General features: G+C 44.1%; 1 protein-coding gene across 4 annotated transcripts in view; it reads right to left on the bottom strand.

Moving 5' to 3' along the window:
* Positions 1-4,096: 4,096 nt before the first annotated feature.
* The window catches only part of snx9b (sorting nexin 9b), a 30,070-nt gene continuing 18,155 nt past the window's right edge, over positions 4,097-16,011 (bottom strand). Inside the window, exons 5-19 of one of the 4 annotated variants that reach the window (XM_014205569.3) lie at positions 14,377-14,454; positions 12,592-12,757; positions 11,350-11,473; positions 10,976-11,063; positions 10,700-10,825; positions 10,380-10,497; positions 10,068-10,198; positions 9,826-9,929; positions 9,633-9,736; positions 9,472-9,549; positions 9,271-9,347; positions 6,678-6,767; positions 6,294-6,408; positions 6,054-6,145; positions 5,583-5,672 (exon numbers count right to left, since the gene is read on the bottom strand). In XM_014205569.3, coding sequence (XP_014061044.1) covers positions 5,625-5,672; positions 6,054-6,145; positions 6,294-6,408; positions 6,678-6,767; positions 9,271-9,347; positions 9,472-9,549; positions 9,633-9,736; positions 9,826-9,929; positions 10,068-10,198; positions 10,380-10,497; positions 10,700-10,825; positions 10,976-11,063; positions 11,350-11,473; positions 12,592-12,757; positions 14,377-14,454 — 1,539 coding nt within the window. In that variant the 3' untranslated portion in view covers positions 5,583-5,624. 4 annotated transcript variants of the gene reach the window in all.

Raw genomic sequence — 16,011 nt, 5'->3', positions numbered from 1 at the left:
ATGGTAATGCAACCTTTTAAACTAGGCAAGTCAGTGAAGAACAAATTCTTATTTACTATGACGGCCTACCGGGGAACAGTGGGTTAACAGCCTTGTTCAGGGGCAGAACGACAGATTACTACCTTGTCAGCTCGGGGATTCGATCCGGCAACCTTACGGTTTCTGTCCCAACGCTCTAAACACTAGGCTACCTGCCGCCCCACAAGAGCTAGAACTTGAGCTAAAAAATTCTCGTCCCTTGGGTGCTGCCATAGAGTTACATTAGAAGTGCCCATCCAAGAAGGCTCAAGGTCATTGGCCACAGATAAAATGACGTCAAATCAAGTTATATGTACAGTAGCTTTGATTGATCATGTTTTATTTATTTTTATTTCCCCTTTATTTAACCAGGTAGGCCAGTTGAGAACAAGTTCTCATTTACAACTGCGACCTGGCCAAGATAAAGCAAAGCAGTTCGACACATACAACAACACAGAGTTACACATAAACAAACGTACAGTCACATATGGTGTCCAGGGCACAGCTGGGGGCAGAGGGTGGTCTATAGCAAGCGGCAACGGTGAGAGACTTGTTTCTGGAAAGGTGGATTTTTTAAAGTAGAAGCCCGAATTGTTTGGGAACAGACCTGGATAGTATGACAGAACTCTGCAGACTATCTCTGCAGTAGATTGCAACTCGGCCCACTTTGGCAGTTCTATCTTGTCGGAAAATGTTGTAGTTGGGGATGGAAATTTCAGGATTTTTGGTGGCCTTCCTAAGCCAGGATTCAGACATGGCTAGGACATCTGGGTTGGCGGAGTGTGCTAAAGCAGTGAATAAAACAAACTTAGGGAGGAGGCTTCTGATGTTAACATGCACGAAACCAAGGCTTTTACGGTTACAGAAGTCAACAAATGAGAGCACACGGGGAATGGGAGTGGAGCTAGGCGCTGCAGGGCCTGGGTTAACCTCTATATCACCAGAGGAACAGAGGAGGAGGAGTAGGATAAGGGTACGGCTAAAGGCTATGAGAACTGGTCGTCTAGTGCGTTCGGAACAGAGAGTAAAAGGAGCAGATTTCTGGGCGCGGAAGAATAGATTCAAGGAATAATGTACAGATAAGGGTATGGTAGGATATGAATACAGTGGAGGTAAACCTAGGCATTGAGTGACGATGAGAGAGGTTTTGTCTCTCGAGGCACCATTTAAGCCAGGTGAGGTCACCGCATGAGTGGAACAAAAGGGCTAGCTTAGGCATATTGAGCAGGGCTGGAAACTCTACATCGAAATATGACAATAATCACTAACCAAAATAGCAATGGACAAGACATATTGACATTAGGGAGAGGCATTCGTAGCTGAGTGATCATAGCGTCCAGTGAGTAGCTAGGCGAGCTGGAGACACAGCGATTCAGACAGCTAGCGGGCCGGGGCTTTGGGGGACGTCGCGACGGAAAAGCCTGTTGAGACCCCTCGGAAGGTTACGTCAGCAGACCAGTTGTGATGGATCGTCGGGGCTCCCTGTCGGCAGTAAAAGGGTCCAGGCCAACTGGCAAAATAGGTATTGTAGCCCAAGAAATTGGCTGATGGACCTCTTCAGCTAGCCAGGAGATGGGCCTAGCTCGAGGCTAGCTCCAAGCTAGCTGGTGCTTGCTTCCGGACAGAGACGTTAGCCAGGAGTAGCCACTTGGATAGCAGCTTGCTAGCTGCGATGATCCGGTGTAAAGGTTCAGAGCTTGTGGTAGGAATCCCGAGATGTGGTAGAGAAAAAGCAGTCTGATATGCTCTGGGTTGATATCGCACTGTGCAGACTGGCAGGAATTGACTGGGCTATCAACATGTCAACATCATACTTTCAAAATCTTAGCTAGCGGTCATCATCATGAATCAAGTCGACAATCTACTGGCAAATCCTTTTTAATCCTTGTCATATTAAGATAAATAATTAAGAGAAATGATAGATTAAACGTATTGGTGCTCATAGGACATTGGACATAAACATTACACAACAAGTTAGAAATCACAAACTCAACAATGAGTGGTTTGGAAGGACTCAGTGACAGTGGCTAACTGCAAGCAATGCAAAGCAATCACTAGCCTGCTATTCAGTGGAATGGCTGTATAGTCCCAAATCTGGGATTAAGGGGCTCTTTTCCAAGTTTAAAATGATAAACATTCAACATTTGCCATGTTGTCAATGAAGCATAATTTGTGCCGCGCTCTAAACAACTTAACTTGGAACTGCGAAAACAACTGGGAAGTCAGGAATAAATTACTTTTGAAAATACGTTTTGAACGGTCATCCAACTCGGAACTGTAAATCTGGCCTCTTTCTACAGCTACGACCTGAAGATCAATGACGTCATCACGATTCGACCTTGTTTTTTCCCCCCCAGAGTTCCCAGTTGTTTTGAAAGCACCATAAATCCAGAGAATGACAGACTTTGATGACAAAATTTGTCCACGAAGGACAGCCGCGCTACCTTCCTGTTCAAGTGAGCACAGCACAACAAGGTGAGTCCAAAAATGTCTTGTATGCTGCTGCATAAATTATGTAATATGCATACTGTAGCTAAGAAAGTAATACTAAGTGTATGTTGTGCAGTAAGATGTTAGTAGCCCATGTGCCTCACCTTAATAATTTGGTCCATATACCCCTCTTAATTTTGCCTACTGTTCTGACTTGGTGGTGTACATGTAGACTTTAACCTGTTTTAGAGAAATGTAATTATCGAATATTGTAAGAGCTTTCATTGTCTGCTTATATGCCCCCTTTATTTATCCTACGGTTCTTCTGACTTGGTGTACAGGGAGAACACTATAAGAACGGCCCATGTTCTGAATTCTGTCGCTGTACATTTCAATAGTGCTAAACAAATAGTTATATTGACTACGTCCGTCCTACTATAGCTCGCTCAATGTCTTAATCGAAATTACAGATTGCCTCATCTGCTTGTCGTCACCTTATAGACCACATTTGTTTTAGCAAGTCAGCCATATCAGCTATGTTTTTTTAAACGCAGTAAATGAGGCTGAATGAACTGTTTCGCTGCCAGACAAGGCTCTGCTGATAGCCAGGTGTAGCAGTGGTAATATGTTGGGACAGCTTTATGTAGGCCCTAACAGTTTGTGGGAACCGTTTTTCACTGTTATAGTGCAATTAATGTGTTGTTTAGTGTTGTGTTGTGTAGTGGCTTTGCTAGGATGCATCCCACTTTTATTTATTTTTCCCCCACCAAGATTTACATGCTAAAATCGCTACTGGTCTTGTGTGTGGCTGCTCGGTCATAGAAACCCATTTCACGAAGCTCCCGATTAACAGTTCTTGTGCTGACCTTGCTTCCAGAGGCAGTTTGGAAGTCGGTAGTGAGTGTTGCAACCGAGGACAGACAATTTGTATGCACTACAGCACTCGGTGGTCCCATTCTGTGAGCTTGTGTGGCCTACCACCTCACATCTGAGCCGTTGTTGCTCTTAGACATTTCCACTTCACAATAACAGCACTTACAGTTGACCCGGGGCAGCTCTAGCAGGGCAGAAATTTGACAAACTGACTTGTTGGAAAGGTGGCATCCTATGACACTGCCACGTTGAAAGTCACTAAGCTCTTCAGTAAGGCCATTCTACGGCCAATGTTTGTCTATGGAGATTCCATGGCTGTGTGGTCGATTTTGTACACCCGTCAGCAACGAGTGTGGCTGAAACAGCCATATCCACACATTTTATGACGTGTCCACATACTTCTGTATATATAGTGTATTTAACTCTTTATAGAGTGAAATATTTAACTCTTTCTTGGTGTAGAGACAGAGACCCAGCTGCACCTGATTTCAGTCAGAGCTGGGTGCAGGCAGAGTACAGGGTGAAAGACCTCTTTCATTCCTCCCCTCATAATCAGCACAAACACACTCTTTGACGCTCCGCTCTGCTTATAGACCAACTCATTCTCATTCCTATCCATCTCTACAGAATATTCAGACGGGGGAATAAGGGACCTGCTGTGTGTGTATCTGAGTGTGTGGGTGGGTGTCGTCCCAAATACACAAGTCCGGCAGAACAAGACATGACTCACACTCACTCTCACAAACACACTCAAAGAAATGCAAACGTGTCCACGGAGAGTACAAATCATTTTTATTAAATCAAACTTAAATTTTACCTCTTTCTGGGTGACAACATATCGCAAATATTTCTATACATAAAATAATACCTCAACAACCAAAAAGCGCATGCATCAGATAGAATATAAATGTATTTGTATTTATGTGACGAGAATAGAAAGAGGGAGATTAAATAATGATTGATGATTGCACTGCGGTATTAAGTGGAGTGAGGCAGAGAAGAGCTGTCATAGACACCTGGATAAAGGCATGGCTGTGTCCCTATTGTCTTAACACATTTCCTTACTAACCACTGCTATGTAAGGATTTGATAGGTGAAAGCAATATTGTGAAACCGCTCAGCTGTTTTTGAAGGAAAGAAAACAAGGAAGCAATTTATGAGTATTGGGACCCAGCCACCATGTTTGGCACTGGCTTTGGGAGAAGCATTGGCTCGCTGATGTTTGGCTTCCATGGACGAGGAGTAGGCTCCCATTGCATAACCTCTAACATTCCCCATCGGAATCTGTCCTTCCAGAAGGGAGAAAAGCAGAGCTCTATGTTTTGAATAGTAAAATAAAAATCAGACAGGGGGGAATGAGCGAAGCATGCAGTTCTATTTTCTACAGAACGTCAACAAGGCACAGTGGCAGGAAAGGGTCGAGCTTCCTGTTAGAGATCGAGGAAGTGAGTGAAGGAAGGGGTGGGGCACTGCCAGCAGTGTTCAGACACACTCACAAGCAAGGGGTGTGGTGACACACTCCCTCTCTTATCTGCTGGAACTTAACTGACAAGGCATAATGCAACATCTCTACTCTGAACTGTGAGTGTGTGTTTCAATCACTTGAAAAATCATTTCTGTTGAAATGCTGTGATTAAAAAATGCTGTGATGCTGGGGTAAGGTCCAAAAGATGACCAGGGGATAATAAAGAACCATGGAGGGAAAACAACATCCACAAAGACGTGCTTGGTCATGGGAGAGATCCATAACACATCCATCCAAACATTACCAGATAACCAAGGTAGGGAACTGTAGGTTAACTATAATATGGAACTGAGGAAGTCATGACTAGCCCATGGATTCAGTCAAACAAGGAAATGCAAACAGTATCCTCTTTGCCAGGGGAAGAGAGCTGCGCTTTAACCTCTGAATTTTGAGTGAATCACTGAGGCAGTGAGGGCAATGCTTAACTGTGCAATATGTTCAATGAGGGCCTGAATGTTTGTCATGTTACCCTGACCTGAGACACAGGAAGTAGTCAGTGTTGTTTCCTGTGGGACTGGGTTGTTTGGTGCTGTATGTGGCACCCACTGTGCATCAGGCACTGTTGCAATCCACCCATCTGGGTTTCGACTGTCTACACCTCTTCCTAAACAGTTCCTAGACTGTTTAAAACAGATTACATTAGCATCATTAGCTAACGACTGCAGGAAATGAAATTGCACTGAGCGCAAAGGGAAAAAGCAACAGAGTGAGAAAAAGAAAAAGAGAGATCTCTTCGGTGTTAAGCTGTTTCTTGCATTTTCAGTCTTAGGAGGCAGGTTTACATTGTGGTGAATTGACTGTGTGCTTGCTTCAGCTTCTCAGCAATCTGCCCAAACCAGGAATAAAGAGAAAAATCCCATTGAAAGCCATGTGCTGAATGCCTAAATAAAAACATTCATCAGATTGGAGCATTGTTGATGGACTACTATTTGTATGTACAGAAGCATCTATTCATAGCAGTCCCTCTCATAGCAGACCTTGTGACCAGGGTCGGAGACAATTGCATGTGAGCATGTGGAAATGATCCATTCATTAATATAATTTCAATGCTAGCAATACTCATTTGCTTGAGATCCACTGTCATTCAGGCAAAGAACTCATAGGTTTTCTATTTGAGAAGAAGCTACTGACATTTTAGCTAAAATTGTGTTTTCTGGCTATGTGGGAATGTTTCTTTGTACAGGGTGGTTTGGACGACTGTTCTTACCGTCTCGTAGAACTTTACTTGCTCCTCCAGGTACAGCTGCATCACCCTGTTGTAGTCGTAGATACGGTTGCTATGGAAGTGGTTCATCTCAGCTGTGGGTGGGAGAAAACAGGAAATCCACTGTCACATGATGTGGTATAGATGATGGAACCATCTCTTTATATGCCATAGGCTTATAGTACCTTGTGTTAGCACATTTAACCATCGCTAACACATTTAGCATTAGCCCAGTAGCCTTACCTTGTAGTGCGTATGACATGGTGCTAACACGTTTAGCCATGGTCACTTTGTCTTGAGGGGTGATCTTGCTAGCTGCCACCAGCCGGTCTCCCTCCTTCACCTTCTCTATGGCCGCCTAACAGTGAAAAGACAGAGCAGTCTTCAGTTTTGCACAAAATCCTAGGGATTCAACTTTACAGCTATACTGGATTAAACATGGATCTACATTAATAGCAAAGACACTGTAGGTCCTAACCAAAATAAAATGGTTTTGTTCTTTTAGCAATGTTATTTTCATATGGTTGTTATTCTCTCGCTCCTCTGCCCTAGGCTCAGTATCATGTGAATATCTATTTCTCTCCCTCCCTCCTTCCTTCTCTCCCTTCCTCCCCTGTAGGAGCCTACCTTGTGTACTCCAATGGTGTCAGGGAAACATCCCAGAAGGCCTTTGTACTCATTGTTGTTCTCCATGAGGAAGTGCAGGTCTTTCCTGGGCTACAGGGAGAGAACATGGACAATTAGATATCAATCACACACACACACACACACACACACACACACAAATATCCCCTGCAAACAGAGCAAAAGCCAATTCACATTACACTTTTGGTACTGAGCCAGAAAAGCCAATGAACAAGATGAGTACAATAATACAACTGTGACATCATCAGAAAGAAATGTAATAGCAATGTCTCAAATAGCAAAAAAACAGAAAACCACAAAAAAACTATAGAAAAATGACCAAAAACAAAGATAATAAAGAACCATGGAGGGAAAACAACATCCACAAAGACGTGCTTGGTCATGGGAGAGATCCATAACACATCCATCCAAACATTACCAGATAACCAAGGTAGGGAACTGACACACACACACACACACACACACACACACACACACACACACACACACACACACACACACACACACACACACACACACACACACACACACACACACACACACACACACACACACACACACACACACACACACACACACACACACACACACACACACATACATACATAGCACTGTGTCTGAGTGCTAGTAACTACCCAGGACTGGAACTACACAGCTAATGCTAATGATTGGTGGAGGTCAAAAGGTCAAAAAGAGTCTGGACCAAGGACAGAAACCTCTGGACTGGAGCAACACATGCTTACCAGATGAGTCCTCCATGTGGACGCTGCTGCGACAACATCAAAAACAGGGTGGGGCTTTGATTTCAGTACAAACCACACTACACCATCATAGATATAAGTCTAGATATATCATAGATATAAGTCTAACTGATATTCAAACATTATGTTCAACTGAACTGTCAGAGGAACGTAGTGAACATATTTTGTTCTGGTTAGTGCTGCTGGCTTTAAATGAATGTCATGGAGTAATCATACAAGTCTTGACCTCTTCCCTTCAGATAACACACACCTCACACACAGGATGCTTAGTGAAAGGGTCAAAAGAAGGTCAGAACTAGGTTATAAAACAGACACTGTGAGGCCACAGGAAACGCACGCAGACATCCAGGAAGTGACATCAGACAGGAGCAGCTTGGGGCGATGAAGAGAAAAGAGAGACCAAAGGAATGGGAATAGAGCACAAGGCCTCTGGGGCTACAGGAAGTACACAGAGCAACAGGAAATTGCCCCCCCCCCCCCCCCCGTCCAAAGCTGCTCCTCAAGCATACATTCCCTCAAAGGCTTATTTTGGATTCCAAGGCCTCAACAACTACTGAGACAAAACAAAAACAAGGCTACGTCTGACGTATAGCACACATTTCCTTTGAAATACTAAAACATATTTACAGCCCTTGAGCAACTACACTCTCAACAGGAGACTCTTCAGCAGCATCTGAGTGGAATAATGTGTCTGTGTTAAAACTATTCCCACTGAGTAGCATTAAAAGGAAGGTGAAATCCTAGTTAATGGATAGTGTGCTTGTGTGAGCAATCCCTCCTAGCCCAATGATGATGACCAAATAGAGTTCCTTTGTGTATAGTGTGTAAACTGGATGTTTTTGTGTTCTTATGACTAAGTAACCAAATTGACCTGCCAATTTAGATGTATATTTTTTATCCTGCCACATTATGCCAAACACTATCATGAAAGAGGACCACAATGGAAATAAGTCATAGACCTTTGTGCTTTTTTGTGTTCATCCTCGATGATTATTAATCAATTGAATCATTTTGTATGCATATTGTTGGATTCTAGCTTGAAATATAGTTATTCATTTTACTATACTAAAACTTATTGATACTTTTCATGTACAAGGAATGTATATGTTGGGGTCAATGAAGGGTGGATAGGAATCTGGTGTATGGAAAGTTATTGAGTGAGACAAAGGGAAGTGCAGAAAGTTCATATTCTGTTCCTAAGGAGGGAGGTAAAGGGCAACAGTGTAGTTAGTCTCTGTTAAGGCAGGCCAGCTGCGGAACTAGAGAGGAGCGGGGAATTCGGCTCGAGGTTAAGTCAACAGATGAACTGAGAAGAAACCTCTGGGAGGGGGGCCAGAGGGGCCCACTACAACAATCCTCCTACTACAGTCATATCTCACACACATACACTTTCACACCCACCAAGGTTCTAGCATCAGGAAGGGCCATGACTACACCAGTGAGAGAAACCAATTAAGTTCCTGCCTAGCGACAGAGATGTATTGGCTGTCTAGATGTGTAAGGAGTTGACCCTGCCTAGTGGGAGGTTATAAATATATGTGCTTGTGTAATCATGCTTTGTCTTTGCAGGTGTATGACCCAGTGGGTGAATAAACTTGGTTTGAGATTTTTCCTAGTCATCCGTTTGAGTTTTAACTCTGTTTGTTCAGAACCTAACACTATCTTGTTTTTAAATGATCAAATAAAAATAAAATGGAAATTCAATTCTGACACTGAAAATAACCACACATTCTGATCATTTCTTTTAACCCAGAGGAGATACAGGGTTAAGAGAGACACCTGCAGGTTATGACACTTCTGTACTGGTACTGTACCTGCTCAGCCACCATCTGAGCTATCTCCTCATAGGTCTTTCCTGCTGAAGTCATGGCATCGGTGAGGGTGGCCTCTCCTGCAGATACAAGAACATGTTTTTTACATTACACGCAACAACACTTCTATTGAACAAGCTAAAACATACGGAGATCCATATATATCCCATTTATTGGGGTAAATGTCTGTCCAAGCAGGCCTACCTTGGTATCCACTGCTGGTGAAGACAGACGAGAGGTTCTGGAAGGCCTTGCCAATCCTCTGGTACTCTTTGGGCAAAGCTGAGGACACACACAGTTTCGGTCATGTTATAACTATGTAGGCTGCATAGCTGCTGTGTAGTGTTTATGTAGTGTATACATACGTCCTGTGCATCTCTTCCAGTGCTCCTGGCCCACTGTGAGTAGGTCCTTCACACCATCATCCATAGCTTTGGTGAAACGACTGAACTGATCACACTTCTGCTCCCTGTTACGCAATGGAAACAAATGAAGAAAAACACCCCATAACATTTCATATTGTGTATGTCTGCTGCAGAGTGGTGTGATGTCACTCACACTTCGATGGGGTCCAGGTCGGGGGCTTCAGGCTCTATGGAGGAGAAGATCATCACTCCCACGTCCTCGTCTTTCTCTGCTTTTCTCTTCCCTGTTTTCCAGTCCTGCAACAACACACAGTGCTCAGTAGCCAATCCTCAGTGTCACTACCAGTCCTGTACAATCAGAGCTCCATGTCCAGTCTGATACTGCACCCCTCTGCTGTTCCTGGGGGAGGAAGATGAGGAAGACTCCTACTGTACCTTCTCGTCCTTGTAGGTCAGGAAGAGTTGGAAGACGTCGCTGTTGGAGACCACAGGGTGCCGACACATCCTGGTCATCCAGCCCTGCAACCTCTCCATCCTCATCTTGATAAACTCCTCCTCAAAACGCCCTGGCAGAGAGGGAGGGAGGGAGAAAGGGAGAGAGAGCAGATATAAGCGGTGTGCATTGAAAGGAGCACCCCAGGCTCCCCGTATACCTTCCTACATTAAGTGAACTCCTCTCGTATAGGATAGACAGAAGGTGTCTCAGTGGAGGAGAGAAGACGAGAGGTTAGCAGGTCAGTCTCTCACCTGTGACCTGCTTGTCCGGTAGAGAGGGGATGGGGATGGCTGAACCAAACTTGTCCAGTAGCCTCTCATACAGCCAATCAAAGTGCTTGTATCGGTGATTGACGGGTCTGTTTGTGGTCTGCAAACCAATCACACAAAGTTAACATGCACTATAATGCCAATGGGTTGGCATAATCTTGGCTTTCGGCAACTGCAGCTTTTCTCTGAGACAGCTTGTTATATCAGGCATCTGGACAATGTATCTGTCCCTAGAAATGATAGAGCCAGAAACATTAATGACCATTCACATTGATGCTAGTAGTGGTCCCACAGACACTTACGTTGGGTATGACATGGTACTCGATGTAGCTCTTCAGGCCGTACATCTTGGTGCCCTTCTTGGGGTCGGCTACGACACAGTCCAGCTGAGCCTCTGGATAGGACCACACTGGACCAACCTCCCCCATCTGAGAAGGAGCAGAGACAACCCTACTAAATCCTACAAGATAAATCCTACAGCAATTTGAAAAGACTACAGTACAAAAAATTGCTAAACAACACAGCCAACCACACTCCATTCAATGTCCAGTACTGATGAAAGTCCTCCACCAACTCACATAGATGGTTATCTTCTCCTTTCCCTTGGGTGGTTGCTTGCAGAGGAGGAACAGCTCAGGGCCAGACTTGGAAAACCCGGGGAACCTGCTCAAAGAGGAACACACAGGGGTAAAGGTCAGGGGTTAAGTGTCAGGGGTTAGGTAGAAAGGGACACTTGACAGTCTGGAAATCCAACGGCAATGGTTTAACAGAGTTGGGCTAACTATCCTCCACCAAACATCTCAGATTCTCAACCGCAAACTAAGATGGCCAAACTGTATATTGACTCAATGTTTATGACCGTGGGTAAAATCTGGGTAAAAGTAGTCTTTAGGTCATGGCTAGTGTTTGTGGGTTCAGTGTGATGGTTTGGAGTAGTAGTCAGCTGTCTTACTTGTTGAGGGAGATCTTCATGGAGGAGCCAGTAGCCCCTCCTCTCTGGATGGCCCCTCCATCTCCAGACTCAGAGTTTGACTTCACATCATCCCACTCATCATCCCACTCATCTTCCTCCGCTCCTACCCACACACACACACACACACACACACACACACACACACACACACACACACACACACACCCTTAGTAACCAAATACATGGAAGAGAGACCATACAGCATAAAAAGCCTAAAACCGAGATCAGAGAACATGCAATAGACCAGCGGGTTTCAAACCTCTCCGAGGACCCCCAGACGTTCTTATTCCAGAGCTAGCACACCTGATTCCAATCACTAATCATTAAGCCCTTGATTAGAGAATTAGGTGAGCTACTTCAGGGCTCCAACGAAACATCTTGGGTGCCCAATGAGAGGTTTGAAAACCACTGCACTGCACTACCCCGTGCTATGTTTTGAGAGAAAAATTATAAATATACTGTACAGTATGTATCCAAACAGAAACAACAAACCTATTATATCAGTCTAGATAATCAGTTAGATATATCCACAAAACCAACCAATTAAGTGTTAAGCTATAAATACTGTGAATAGCTTTCTTGAGAGAAAATACACACAATGCAAACACATGCCTGCAATAGAGAAAATAATGTACATTTACTGGTTATACACATGCCAGACATTTTCTTAAAACAAAAAACAGTCACTCGCACAAACAGGGAAACCCTCCCAGCAGGCAATGCATGGTGGGATACCTGACCAGTCAATAAGGTAGGGATATGGATAGATATCTTTGGAAGGAAAAAGAGGCACTTTGTTATTTCGTTCATTCAATCAGTCACTTCTTTATTCAGGATATAAATAGTTTTAAAACGGGAAGTGAAAAACCAAAGCCAGCAAAAACTCTGCAAAGGCAAGTGATCTCATAACTATCGATGACATCACCCTCCCCTGTTTAAGATCACACCTAGAAAATGCATTGCAAAACACCACTCTTCATGTATGCCAAAGGCTATATTCTTATTCCCAAAACATAGATATTAACAATGGATAAAGTTCCTAAAAAGAGGTATAACAAGGGGAAAATATATTTTCTGGAGACATCTTTCTGCAAGTCTTTTGCCAGAAACTTGCTAAAGTAGGTCTTCACTACAGTATTACTAGCAAATTATTACCAAAGTGTTAAGGTCCATAAAGGGGCCCTCATTGCCCTTTAGTTCCTTTAGAACAGTGACTCTTACCTGGGCCCTGGTAGGCCTGAGGATGGCTCTGTGCTGTGGAGCCCCAGGGGTCAGGGGCAGCACTCTTGCCTGTAATGGTGCCCTCTGGCTGGGCCGCCCAGTTGTTGGAGGAACCTCCCGTGGTGTCCTGGTTCCATACCGACCACGGGTCTTTACCGTTACTCGCCTAGAGGAGCGAGAGAGAGGAGAGAGAAAAATAGGTAGGGGTAGAGGACAGCCTTTTTAACAAATCAACCAATACTGGTTTTAAATGACTTGTCAGGGAAAGAAATGACAGGGTATATAACTTGACAGAAATTTGAATACAAGACTGCTTGAGAAAAATGGACAGATGGTGTTCTCACTCCAACCCTTACCTGTCAGACTCCCTCCCCACACATCCCACTCAAAATACAGAGTCAGGCAACACACTCACGTGTGATTGTGTGTTGAATGGTACGGAAGTTGAACCCTGGACTTGAAGGTACAGCGTGTTTCCTCAAGTCACACAAAATGATGCAGAAACATCTCTCTCGCACAATGCCACTGTCACGCTTATCTAAATAATTGAGAAATTCATGCCTCGTATTCAAGTCCAGCATTGTGACGCACTGCACTGTACCATTCAGATCATGCCAAGGCACGGCAGGATGCAACATGTCACTGTAAGCATTTCTCCCAGTCATTTCCATGGCTGGAGGACTACATGTGGTGAAGGACAACACAAGCAGAACAGACACACATCTCATGCGTTCTACAGTCAGTCAGTCAGTACTTCATTCACTGAGACCATAGAAGAATTTTGCATCAAGACAATCCACAGGACGACTGCATGCCATGCGTATGGGGCAGACGTTGGCTATGCCGCAAGCATGTGTGTGTAGTTCAGGGCTGTTCCTGGAGAGCTACCCTTCTCTAGGTTTTCACTCAAACCCCAGTCGTAACTGACCCGATTCATCTCATCAACCAGCTAATTATTAGAATCAGGTGCGCTAGATTAAGGTTGGAGCGAAAAACCTACAGGACGGTAGCTCTCCTAGACGGGGTTGGAGAGCCCTGTGTGGATGGTGTGTGTGTGTGTATGTGAGATGTGTGCGCGTTTGGATAGGAAGTTGCTGACCAAACATCTCCATGATAGGCTACTTACAGTAAGCCACAAAACAAACAGAGGGAGAGAGAGTACATTAGAGGACCAGAGTGGTGGGGGACACAGGCTCATAGCAGCTGTAGTGTGTTACCACAGAACAAACTGCAGGAGTTTTGACTTATTCTGCTGAATTGTCCAACACTTTGTTTACAACATATAAAAACAATGGTAGAATTGAGACAAATGATTGCTGGCTCTTGCCTGGTGGGAGAGCTTGTTCACTGATCACTGTAATAATTGATTGGTTATAGGGAACCGTGAATGTTGAGATCATTCGTTTGGTGTTTAGTGCTGGTAATAAGAAACATTGATCTATAGCGGTGCATGTTGTATCAGAGATGTGCTGATCATTCATCTGTGATGGGATGCGTGTCTGGAGGTGTAGGGGGTCGGTAGGCTTGATTTGGCCTCTGATTTGGAGGTTCCAGTTAACATTTACCCTTGTTAACTGGCTCCAGGTCAGTTGTAGTTTGATGGGCAGAAAGTAAGTGGACCCTGGTTTAGGGAGTGGGGTGTAGGAGAGGGTGGGGGTGGTACAATGTAAGATCATGCTCTTGCAGGCTGAGCTGGGGGTGGGGGTTGCAGGGGGGAAGATTTGAGATGGGAGGTGGGGGACGGGGCCATGTTCGTGCCCCTGACCACCGCTCGGTGCTGGTTACCTCGTCAGGGGAAGAGGAGGAAGGTGGGGCCGGGGTGTCGGGGGTGTCCGGCTGAGGACTACAGGCCCCAACATCCACCTTGAGGGGAGAGAGGGTGACATCATCACAAAGCGCCTGTGAGTGAAGGGTAACCTGGGCAACGCGGACACCAAGCAGGGGCCACAGTGAAGTAAGAATATTTGATGAGAGACAGTAATTTGGTGTTCTGTTGTTGACTCCCCTCTAACTTATAATAGGGGTACCATGTCTTCACAGTTGTATAGCTATCCATTTTCCAAGAAAAATAAATAGCTTGCATCTAGCATACAGTGCCTTGTAAAAGTATTCAGACCCCTTGGATTCCTCTTGGATTTATTGTGTTACATAGTGGGATTAAAATGGATTTAATTGTCATATTTTGTCAATAATATACACAAAACACTCTGTAATAACAAAGTGGAGAAGTAAAAAAAAAAAATTCGGAATACAAAATGTAAGAACTAAAATATAGTTGTTGCATAAGTGTTCGGTCCCTTTGTTTAGGCAAGCCTAAATTAGTTCAGGAGTCAAATTTGGCTTAACAAATCACATAAAAAGTTACATGGATTCACTTTGCATTAAATAATAGGATTGGTAGATGGGTAACAAATATAGGGCTGTCGCTGACAACAACAAAGAATAAATTAAAAAATTGTCGACCGGAAGTAGTCTGTTCTTTCAAACAATCGATTGGTCGAAATTTTAAAACATGTATTTTTGCATATATAGACACACCCAATGTGCCCTCTAAGCGGCACGTGTGCGTGCGCACAGTAGCCCAAGACTACCACGCAGCTCCTCCGGGACTGCCGCACAGAAATACCAGCCCACAGAGAGAAGCACAAGATTAAACTTCACTTTCTAGAGCAGTGGTCACCAACAGGTCGATCGCGATTGACTGATCGAGCTCCAAGGCATTTCTAGTCGATCGCCAAACATTTCTGTAACAACAAACAAGGATAAAGCCTTGTTTTCCTCTTTTTATTGTATTTGTCTCAGGCTGTTGGCGGTAGGTGCACCTGATTTAGCTTCCCTGCGCCAGGTAGGCAAACTGTTGCCATTTTGAACCATTTCATGTGTCTGAAGGTACAAACACTGCCTTCCCGGCACAACCAGAGAGTAAATTAAGTGCACTATAGGCCTACCGCTGGCCAATCAGATGGCTCAGATGACCGTGTCTACAGTAAGGTAGCAGGCATTAAAAGAAAGCTACAGTAAAATTGATACTGTGAGATTTCAAAAACATGACTAGAGAGAGACTGTCACCGAATACAGCAAAGAGCTGCTGTTTTTATGAGTTCATGTTTAAGTTCTTACACAGCACTATCAACACTTTGTATTCAACACTTTTAGAAACCATAAAATGCGCGTTCTTCCTATTTCCACTCCGCGCTACAACAAGCACTGCAGCAGTAATGAACGAGTAGGAAAGTGTTTCTATAGGATTGCATTATTATTATTAACAGCTTGGGTCTTTTTTAATATCGAGGAATATTTAACTTTCTCTGTTCATAGGAGTAACAACATGAATCTGTGGATGAGGAAGAAATAATGTGGTGCGACTCTAGTTTCGCCATCAGCTGGAAGACAGTGTGCCCTTTTGGTCAGTGGAGGAAA

The sequence above is a fragment of the Salmo salar genome, chromosome 06, assembly GCF_965601325.2.
Source record: "Salmo salar chromosome 06, fSalSal1, whole genome shotgun sequence".
NCBI classification, from domain to species: domain Eukaryota; kingdom Metazoa; phylum Chordata; class Actinopteri; order Salmoniformes; family Salmonidae; genus Salmo; species Salmo salar.
This window is presented reverse-complemented; position numbering and strand designations above follow the sequence as displayed.